The sequence below is a fragment of the Antrostomus carolinensis genome, unplaced genomic scaffold (assembly GCF_000700745.2).
Source record: "Antrostomus carolinensis isolate BGI_N321 unplaced genomic scaffold, ASM70074v2 scaffold6819, whole genome shotgun sequence".
Classification (NCBI taxonomy): domain Eukaryota; kingdom Metazoa; phylum Chordata; class Aves; order Caprimulgiformes; family Caprimulgidae; genus Antrostomus; species Antrostomus carolinensis.
In genome coordinates, this window is record NW_010336395.1 from 122,777 (window position 1) to 133,977 (window position 11,201).

Below are 11,201 nucleotides of genomic sequence, written 5' to 3' on the forward strand. Positions count from 1 at the left end.
AGGCTAGTTGATGCTGCAGGTACATTTTACATAAGACCTAGGCGCTTGTTGTTACAGACATGGTTATGATGGGTGGGAATGAGTTTGCTAAGCTTCAGATATCTTATGTGCCTCTGAGGACTGCCCATTAATAATATTAACATATAGGTATTTTCCACTCTTGTATTCAAGGCATTTCTTAGAACTTTGAAGCTAAAGTCTTTTTTTAACACACAGACCTTTTCAATTTAATCCATTAGCAACTTGGCAAAATAAAGTAATTGTCCAACAGAGGAAGAAAAAAAAAATCTATTAACATTTGCTACAAATCCGAGTAGTACAGGCAGCACTTAATTAATGGAACAGATTTCTCACTATGTATTCAAGCTAACATAGCTATTGTTCAGGAGAGATTAGACCCTTAATGTAAGTAAGTTAAACTAGACCTCCATCTAAAAATATCCGTCATTTCAGCTATTAAAGGTCTGATGTCTTCTTTGGTGACAGATATATTTCACTTCATTTCCTTGGTTTTGTAAAATGTAAAGCATGCATTGTGTGTAACGCGAGAAATCCGCGGAGGTAGATGAAACCCCGATTGTGCCTCCCCGCCTGTCTCTCCCTGCCTGCTCCTTTGTGCTGCTCCCTATCACAGAGCCTCTTCAGCCCTTAGACCTCCTGGCACCAGAGCAGAAAAACAGAAAATGCCATTTGTTAGGGTACGATGCCAGCCACCTAATCTGTTTGCAGAATGAGGGCCATGGGATCTGATTAGGTAATTTAGATACCTTGTGAATTTAATAATACCTGAGCTGCCTCTGGCTGTCAGCCTGTCATTGCACTGCTAGGAACTATCACGTTCTTCCCTTTCTTCTGTAAACTTCTTACCCATGATACTGTATTTGAGTCCAATAGGTGTTAAGGGCTGAAGGTGAGGTATATCTATACTTCTCCATATGAGGATATTAACGATACGATGGAAGATGCAAGGTTGCTCAGTTTCAAATACATCTTCCCCAGTACAATTCTATGTGCAGCTTATCTTTTTTCATTGAAATAAAACTTTTCAACTTGTTTATTTAAACACCTAAGATGGTGTCGGAGGTTTCATATGTGTTGGGCAGTCTGAGTGCTCACTGATGTCACTCACTGGCAGTTTTTGAAGCTCAGTTTATCCAATGTGGTGATTTCATCCTCATGGTTGAGAGTTTCCCCCGCTCACTGCCGCAGCGGAGCATCACTCAGGGGCGAGCAGCCGACCTGCCCGGGGCATCGCCGCCCTGTGGGCAGCAGGCAAGGGCTTGTGCAAGCAGCCTGGGTGCCTCGCTTCAGATTTTGGCTGCAATTTTAACACCACATCTCCTCCCTTCCTCTCTCCTTTCCACCAATTAGCATTTTTTTGGAAATTAGTCTCCTGAAGCCTACTAACATAAATAGAAGTGTTTTAGAATTTGTTTGCTTTAATTATTTTAAGTGTGTCTTTCTGAGAGGATTTAGTTAAACATCTTTCTTAAACAGTAACGTGCCAGTAACAGCAACATTAGTAATAGTGATAAGACCCAGAAAGGAAAACCAGCTAGAAAGCAAAACTAAATGTTTCTTTGTCCAAAAAATAAATGGTCTTCCCAGGAAAGTGGAGGAAACCCTGTTCAGGGACACTTACAATTAGGTTGGTCAAAACAGTGTAAAACATAAATGTGAAATAAATCCTACAAAGGTAGAGAGGAGGATTGCATGAGATCACTCTCTTTTTGCTGTTTTTATTTTGTTTTCCTCTTCCCCCCCCGCCACTGTTGCTATTTTTTTTTTCCCTAGCAGCACCCATTATGTTCTCGGAGCTTTCCAAGTACAAAATAAGTTGCTTTTAATGTAATGATACATTATTTTTCGTAATGAAGATGGAGTGATTGTAAGGCAAATTATATTAATGAGATTTATATGAAAGCATCCAATTAAAAAATCGAAACAGCTGAATTGAACATTACTATACGATGTAATAAAACCATATAATAAGTATATGGTCAGGCCACACCATGCTATCTAGTCTGATTAATTGAACCTTACACCTGCAAAGATAGTAATTATTGGCCTTCTCAGCCATCAAGGAGAAACAGTCTAAATTATTTTCATGATGAAGTAATCATTATCTGCCATCTGAAAAGAGAAAACGGCTGCTGCCTTGACACTGAAATGGAAGATCTTGCAGAACTATGTAAAGCTGATACTACTTGACGCTGGACTTCTGCAGCCTTACTCTAAACTGTAGTTTATGTTGTTATATACAAGATATTTTGCTTGTCTCTGCTTTTTTGCTCTTGTATTTTCTTTAAAAAAACCAAGACCCTCTATCTCCAAAAGTCTCCCCGTGGCAGCGCTGCTTCGGGGCTGTTTCATAACCCCTGGTTATGAAATGGCAAATTGGCAGTTTCCTGGTTTTGCTTCAACACTTCCTCTTTTCCTCCTTGCCCTTTTCTGTGCGGTGGTGATGCTACCTGGAACAATTTGCTACCTGACACAGCAAGATGAGAAGGTGGGCTCTGGTGCCCTGTCCCCCTGCAATCAGCTGTAAGTGCCTCTAGATGTGTCTGTGCTGGAGCAAATCACCTGTGCTTGTAGACCTCCTGTCTCCAGTAAATCATAAGCATCTCAGTCTTTTTGTCAGGCTGCGATATGAGAATCCGCATCTGAATTTCAGTATGAGGGGAGAGAAGCTGATTAAGTGTTTGAGATAAGGTTATGTGACACCACAGGTTAAAAATACCTGAACTGGATTTGGCCAGGTGCCCGAGAACCACATTGCAGCGTATTCAGGTGGCGCTGAATAAACTTCCAAGGAGTTTGCTGTCTTCTGCTTTAAGAAAGCAATTCTTCAGGAGTGGTCTTTTAGGAGCTGCATCTCTCTTGTTTTATAGTGTTTCTTTGGACTTTGTTATCTTGCATTTCTTATCTAAAATGTCACCAATGTGTCGAGTTAAAAGAAAATATAAAAGTGTAATAAAGCCTAGCCATTTAGGAAGAAAAAGACAAATATTTTTGTTTGGCACAAATGTCTGGAGAAAGACATAAGTTAGATCACCAGAATCCTACACAGGTTAATTCTGGTTCCCCTAAAAAGTGACAATTTGAACCCTTAACAAATACTGTGTTTTAGCTAAAAAAACCCAACCAAACAAAAAACCCCAAACAAACAGAAAATTTGTATAATTTGTTAAAACCTAAGCAGTGTGCTTCTGGCAGGTCTGGGAAGTAGCCTAAAGACATTCAAGAACCTTCTGACTTAAGACTTTATATAATTTTAATATTTTAGCAGTTGTTTTTCATTCATGACTTATTTTTTATAAATATTCTTCATCATGAGCAGAAACTTTGGGAGATGTGTGTAAATAATAGGAAAGTTCTACTGAGTAAAAGGCTTAGACCAGGCAAGTTGGTCTTCCTTGTTTACATTTTTGCCTGTATTTAATACTTTAAAAGCTGTAGAAGGATACAGTAGGATACTGCACTGGATTTGGACTATCACTTTTGTAAACTATGTTTGAAGTCTTCTCTTATTTTTCATCTGAGTTACCATATCCCAGAAGGGTGATGCAGAAATGTGACTTTCCAAATGCATCTGACTTACTTTCTTGTTTTCTTCAGTTGATTTCAGAAGTTAACTTGCCAGTTCATTTTTTCCATTTATACTGAAATGTGATGTTGAGCGTGTTTGTCGTGTGTGTTCTTGTTTTATACAGATGGGCTGAAGCCAGATACCAAGACGCTTCTTACTGTTGCCTCCAAGAAGAAATCTAAGGCAGGGAAGGGGGATACAACCAAAGAGGATGAAAGCAGCAAGAATGATTCAGCTCAACCTGTTACTGTCTCTCTTCTCTTTAAAAGATATGTCTTTGACACACAGAAGAAAATGATTCAATCCTGAGAAAGCAAGAGAGGCCTCTGATTGCACCTGAAAGACCAGACTCTGAAATTAATTCAGGTGGAATGTGTTTCTTGTCTGAACACCTTTAGACCTGTTCATTCCTCACATACAGAGCCTGGAAGCTCCTGTGATCATGTGCCCCTTTCTAAATCTGGTTTTGTTCTGTTAGAATCTGCTTCTTTTGTCATCTTTGCAATGTGAATCTTTACAGCCTTTTGGAGAATGTCACCTGCCAGATGAGCACATTTGCGCGTGCATTCCAATAGCGATGTTTTTCTGGAGAATTGTTTTGAAGTTACTTTTGATTTAAAAGTTTGCCACTAATATTAATCTAAATTTAGTCAAGATGTGAATTTCATGCAACCCACAAAGTGAAGCTGATTAATCTAGGTTTATTTCCCCAAGCAAAGTGGGGGATAGAAAGCACACGATATAATAGGTGAAACCTAAAATGAATGTTTCACATTCCTTCAGCTGCAACTATGTAAGATGCTATCTGAGAGATGGTATGGATCTTTTTTATAAGTGTGATTTATATCTAGAAATGTTTTTCATATTAAACATAATGATGCGTGTAACTGGGAGTCTTAATTGTTCTGTTTGCTTTCCAAAGGTTCAGAACCTATCTTCGGTGACATTTTATATAGCTTTTCTGAATTTCTTGCCTATTCTATGGTGAGTCCTACCCCAGAATTGTTTTATTTTTTTGTAACAAAAAAAAAAGAAGTTGCCTCTGGAAATAGTCAAGAGCTTTATTTCATTAAAATAATGATATAAGATTGCAGCATAAGCCTTGTAAAATGACTATCTCCAAGATGCTTTAGAAACCATTAGTTGTTTAATAGGGATTTCATGGCTGCTTTAGTTCTTCCTCTCAATTTCATGTCTTAGGCTCATAAAAGGGAGAGCACTGGTAATATCCCTTCTTTGTTATTTACAAAGCATAGGACACCTTAACTTGAAAACTAAAAATAATTCCACAGGTATGAAAGCTGCAGCCTGGAACAGGACTTGGGCTTGGTGACCTGGAAAATGTTAGTTCCTGCCTTTTGCACAAAAAGAGTACTTCTGCCTGTTGATGTTAAATAGCAGCTTGTGGCCCAGTCACTGAAGCCAACCATAAAAGATGATCACATGTATAATGTAAGTGCATTAGTTGCACGTGGAATTAAATAACTATAATAGATTGCTACACTCATTAATCATATTATGTTATTAATAACACTTTGAGTGTTATTAATCAAATATCCATTGATGGGTGTGAGTCCATCATGCCAACATGATCACGTGTTTTTTCAGTCTTTTTCTTTTCCTTTTAATTTCCAGGCAACCAGAGTGGATACAAGTGGCAAAAATATCAGCTATTGAGAGGATATTTACAGCTGGACAGTTGTGAGGCAGGCCAGGTCTGGCGTCTAAACTAGGTTGATGGTGCGCCTTTAAATCAGAACAGAATTAGTGCTTTGTGGAATAATCCCAAACAGTTTCTGCTGAGTGAGTCCCAATAAAGCTTTAGCACATCCCTTAAGATTATGGGGTATGCTTTCAGTGTGATCCCAGAGGAATTAGGCAGGCAACTTCAGCTACAGCTTAATGTGACTTGTTCTGCCAGGCTTGCTGGAAAATGTATCCTTCTATAATGAAAAAAATGCATTTCACACCCCTGTCACCTCTCCTTCCCCTTTTCCCTCCTCTTCCCAGACAACCCCAAAAGCAGTCTTTGGAAAGAATATTTACTATATTATCTTTCTTTTAAGCCTTTATCAAATCCTGTTTTGTACCCTGCACTGTTACCTCCGCTTAAGATACTGCAGTGATGGAAGCTAGAGAAGCTAGCTTCCAGATAACATAGAAGGAATGCCATTATTACCATCCCAGGTTAGTCTAAGAATTATTGGTATAAAAAAAACCTCATTAAAAAAAAAAAAAAATCAAAAGTGAATTATTAAGGAACTTCCATTTTTATCTCAATAGTTCCAATGTCATTGCCAAATTTTAAGTGGATCACTAAATTCTGCCAACTCTGCTTGGAGTTTTGGAAAGAAAAAGGCAGTCATCATGAGAGGTGTCCTGCTGTAGGATATTGTTGACTGCTCCAGAGTTTAGCCTTGCATTTACAGGTTTTTGTCTTTCTCATTTCTGAGGCATTTTTTACTAGTTCTGGAGAGGAGGCTGGCAGTGTAAACGTTGGTAAGTATTTTTACAGAGCAGTATCTGATTAATGCTTTCCCCTCTACACTGGATTGCCCATAGCAGGATCAGTGAGTCAGTTGTTGTGGAATTTAATCCAGTTGAAAACTCATTAGTCCTGAATACTTAGTTTTGCAGCCTTCTGCTTGGCTGAAAGGTCTTCTAGTGTTGAGAGTCACGTGGTTTATTTGCTTGGGGTACTGCAAAAAGCAGCAACAGCTTCCAGAGTTGGACCTTCATCCTTTTCTTGTCGCATCTCCTGTAATATACTTTTCAAAACTCAGCATCTTTCTTCCTTCCTCTCAGTCCAAGACCTAACCCCTTCCTCAGTGTTCTTGTTTCCCCCTCTTTGCTCATTGCTTCTCCTTGTTCTGGCTTTGTTCTTGGCTCTGGAGAAGGAGATTTAAATTGGAGTGCTGGCAGGGCTCCTACAACAGATGTTGGGAGCCCAGGGTGGTGGGGAAAGCTCTTAACCTGCAACTTACACCAGCTCCTGTGTGCAGTGAGTAACTGCCTGTGTTCAGGCACTTAAGCTGTGACTTGGGCAGAGGTCTCACAGACAACTACTGCTGACCCAGCAGGTTGTGCAGAGGCACATGTGCTGTGTCTCACAAGTCCCTTCGCTCGCCACCATATCCTGTACTTGTGCTTTGTAATCCTCTAGGTGAAGCCCCATTAGAAAACCCTGTCCTTTCACTTTGCTCCCCTAACAGAGGTTTGTGTAGGACAGACAACTGGAGAGGTATCTCTTGAAGTCTGGGGTTTGGTTTTGTGCTTTTTCCCTATTTTTAATTCCAAAAGGAGAGCTTAAGTGTGCCCGAGAACTTTGATTATAATGTGCTATTACTGCAGATCTCTGGCTGCTGTCCTGAGGCTGTTGGATACACATTCGAAAAAGGGTGAAATGGTGGAACAAAATGATTATGGGAAAATCAAAGCTTTTAAAGACATTTGTAGGATGAACAGATGTTCAAACATTCTTTTATTTGGTTTCCAGACAGACGTAGAGACTTTCCTTTCATCCTTGTAATCAGTGCATTATGCTGTAATTTGTAAAAATGGCATTAAAAAAATATTAACGGGGTCATATTGTGATCTACTGACTCAGTGTCATTAAGCCGTGAAGTTAAGAACGGCAACTGGGAACAGGGGTTAAATGTTGCAGAATGTACTGTACTAGCATATATTGTCAGACTGTAGTATAATGAATCCAAAATGGAATAAAGATGTAAGGCGGTTTTTTAATACTGCTAAGGTTGTCAGTGTTGCAAAACTAGAAATTATTATGGCTGTGCAGATGTTTGGTGAGTAATACCTCTCTGGGTTGTGGAAAGAGGAACAGTGAGAAAAGCTTTGTTTTTCCAAGCCTGTTTTCTGCTTTTCCTTGGAATTTATTTTGGGACTGCAGTCTGGCTTGTGATCCTGCCAGAGGTCTTGAGCTGTGAGGGTCAAAGCATGCAACCGTGGTAGTGAGGATTCAGTAGGTGGCATCCTTTACTTGGAATCAAAACTAAATCTCCCCACCTAAAAATGGGGTATTCACTGGCATCGATAATGAAGATTTTTTAATCAGGCTTGCAACCCACCTCTGGAAGAACAGTTTCTGTTAAAAACTACTGTGCATTTAATGACTGGGGCAGAGCCATTAACTCTGGCCTGTTGACCAAACCCTGAGGCACCAGTGTCCTTTCTGGGTGTGTTTCTGGCTTGGTTGAAAATAGCTCTTTTCCTCGAATCCTATCGATTGTGTTAATTTGTGGCAAGTACCCGAGCATGGAAAAATGAGCCATCCACAGTGGCAGAGTTCCTGGCCTGTATGAGACGTCTCTTTCTGGGCAGTAGGTACTTTACCTGCTTGTTGGAGCTCTGCAGTTGAACAGCCACAGGGTGGCAGAGCAAAAGTGAGAGCCCAGCAGGATGAGGAGTTGTAATGATGTAATCATGTCCTAGAGCAGCCATGTTCCACCCCAGGACTGTCTGTGTCTCGTTGCTGGGAGAGCAGCTCTGTATTTACATCTGTAAAGTGCTCTGTCATCTTGTAAAATGAAGGATGAATGGCAGCAGAGGAATGCTGGTTGTTAGCAGTTTCAAAAACTTTTTGTGTTTTCCTTTTAGTTTAATATCCACAGTGAGCTGAAAAGCTCGTTATTTATGAACACATGAGTTTTAAATGAAATTACCAAGGATATAAATAGAATAATTTTAAGATAAAGCCTAGTACAGGGAGCTAACCCGCTGAGCCTGGGAGAAGGGGAAGAACTGTAAGATTACAGCCTGCAGTTAGGCCAGTCTTGCTAGATGATGGGCACCCAGAAGGAATTCAAGGGTTTGGGGAGGTTGTGTTTAAGGAAGGTACTGGAGAAAAGGAAGTAGTCTTCTGGGATTCTCCACAGATTCTCCTACTGTTCTTTGCAAAGACAGGTTAAAAGCATAATTTGATATGGTTGTAGCTCCACTGTAGACAGTATGTAAGAGGAGAAAGTGCGGTGGGTTTGCTAATTTCTTGTTGCCACTGTCAGAATATGGAGTCCTTCCCACATCTGCTGCTGCACATGCATTGCTTTTTTTTTAGTTCCAGTTGTTAGTGGACTTCACCGTTTAGGATAGAATGGGTTTTCCATTTCTCAGTAAGTATTAAAGTTCTTTATTTTTATTTGTGTGTCTGCTATAAGTGCTTTTCCAGGATGGTATAATGAGTCTGCAAGGCTGAAATCTTTTTCTTCGCCCTCAAGGTGACTGTTGCTTGTCAAAGGTGAATGCTCTAAGGGACCTCTTTGTCTCAGAACCACATGTTTCTGATATGTTTGTTATTTCTTTCCTAATAAATGATAGGAGAGGGAATCCCATGTAATTCTTTTCTTTTTGGAGCTCATGCTCAGTATCAGCTGTGAAAGGAACTCATCAAACAGGATCAGAAAAACTCTGCGTGATCTTTGGTGAATCTGAGCCCTGCTCTGCACTCCAAGGCTCATTCTTAAAAACATTATTATATTTTGACTATCAAGTCCTTGCTAGCCCTGCCTGTTCTAGTTCATGTTTCTTAAGCTAAAGGTAATTTGAGGTCTGGATCAAAGGCTGCTAAACTAAACAACCCTGGTAGTGACTGAGGTGCCTTCTAGCACCATTGTGCTGGCATTTTGGCTAAACTAATCTGATTGCTTATGATCCTTTAAGAAATCTGGACTGTTCGTTAGCTCTGGAAGGTTCAGTATAGATCAGTTTCTTCTCCTTTGATTGGAAGTCATGCAGTCTTTTTGTGTTTTGGTTGCTTATGCTTAGATTTCTCAAAGGCCTCATTCATGTCAATCAGAGTCCATCCTCCTTGGACCTCAAAATTGCTTTTATTAGGCTTTATATTGCCCCAAATCAGATGTGTAGGAACCAGTTCTTTTATACTACTTGTCTGTGAAAACTGATATTTTAGTACCTATAACTTCAGTCTGACAGTTAGGAGTAATCCATGCCCTTATGGTGAATTCATTCCCAAAACAGCATTCCATAAGGACAGCTGAAACTTAGACCCCACACAGTGGTTTTGCCTGCATTTCTTCCTTTTAGCTAAAGCAAGCAATCCATTGTCTAGTTTTCTTTCTTAAACTTCACATCAACCAAAGCTGAGTTGAACTCTGCACCCTCTATGGGAATTCTGTTTTATTACCTAGAAAGATCAAGCTCTTTCAGAAGCTCTTCAAGACCCTGTCAGGTTACTCAAAGATTATCTACATTAGTGCCCACCTGCATTAATGTGTATGCGATTTCTTTTCTGCAGAATGTGGATCATACTGTCTGTGAGGACATTAGAAACAAAAGCAGGGTATCTAGAGATAATTGATGGAAGAAAGAAAAGTTGATTGTTGTGCAGGAGTCTGAAATAACCAAAATAGCTCCCCCCAAAAAATAAGGCAACATTTATGTATTCCGTAACTCCCTGTCCTTCTATATTACTGCAGAACATATAAAGTAGCCATTTTTATATTGTAGCATAGGAATAATTTCTGTCTTGCCAGAAATATCCTTTCTGCTGATTGACTTTTTGATTGTCACCACACAGTGAACCAGTGATTGTAGAGAATCGAGTGAATACTCCAGAATTTCTTTTCTGAGTTGTAACTGTTAATTCTAAGCTTCACATCATGTAATTTTTGCCTAGATGCATTAATTTGTATTTACCTATTTTGAAGCTTGTTTGCCTCCCACTTGATTTTGTCTGATTCTTCTGGAATTCTTTACCATGTGGAGTGTGTTCTGCCGTCTTTCTAGTGAAAGAATCTGAATTGGGCCTGTCTGTGCATTTAAACCCTTGGGCTGAGGTATTGAGGAAGGAGGGAGAGGGTGCTTGAGTGACCTGTAATGTATGCATGGCTCAGAAGGACACTTAGCTTCAAAAGGGAATTTTGCATGGTGAGTGTGCGTCCACTAAAAGCAGATTGCAGCTCATGCAAGAAGGTAAGTAAGCATGCTTTTATTTTCTGTCACTGGTTTGTTGTTTTGGTTTTTTTTTCCATACTTCAAGATTTAGACATAGAGTAGATATTCTGTATGTGATGTAGTTTTAATATAGGAGTGAGACAATAATTGAGTTTCATCCTGTGTTGCTCAGTGCAACCTCTTAGGTCTTATCCTCAGATGCTTCCTGGCAAAAATTATTGTAGACTATGATACCTATGGAAAAATTGCACATGTTGGACTAATATGGAAGTCTCACTGGAGGCTTTTTTCTCTTCACTTTGCATCTTAAGAAACAAGAAGGGTGAGAGGTGTGAGACTGTCAGCTGATTTTGTTGGCAAAGGTACCCTATTACAGCTTTCTTGGAAAAAAGGTAAAGGATCAGCTCACCAAGTTGGTAATTGTACGATGCTAAAGAACTCCATTCCTTGTGGTGCAGCCATAAATATAATTGCTTAACTCAAGTTGGAGTTTAGTATGCTGGCAGCTCATAGCAAACAAAGACCCACTGAGTCTTACAGAAGGCAGTGGGGGAGTGAAGAGCAATTGGTGTGCTGTAGAAACAGGGCCCATACAGGCTGACGGGAAAGGTATAAACACTGCATAAACATTTTACATGGCATAAACAGAGGGCTTTGGCATGAGGGAGGAAAGTTGCATAGCTTG

The 11,201-nt window shown here is 39.8% G+C and overlaps 1 protein-coding gene across 1 annotated transcript in view; it reads left to right on the forward strand.

The window, feature by feature from the left end:
* EEFSEC (eukaryotic elongation factor, selenocysteine-tRNA specific) overlaps positions 1 to 3,898 on the forward strand; it is a 94,995-nt gene extending 91,097 nt beyond the window's left edge. The window contains exon 7 of the mRNA XM_010174836.2: positions 3,714 to 3,898. Coding sequence (XP_010173138.2) covers positions 3,714 to 3,898 — 185 coding nt within the window. The remainder of the gene's footprint in view (positions 1 to 3,713) is intronic.
* The last annotated feature ends 7,303 nt before the right edge of the window (positions 3,899 to 11,201 follow it).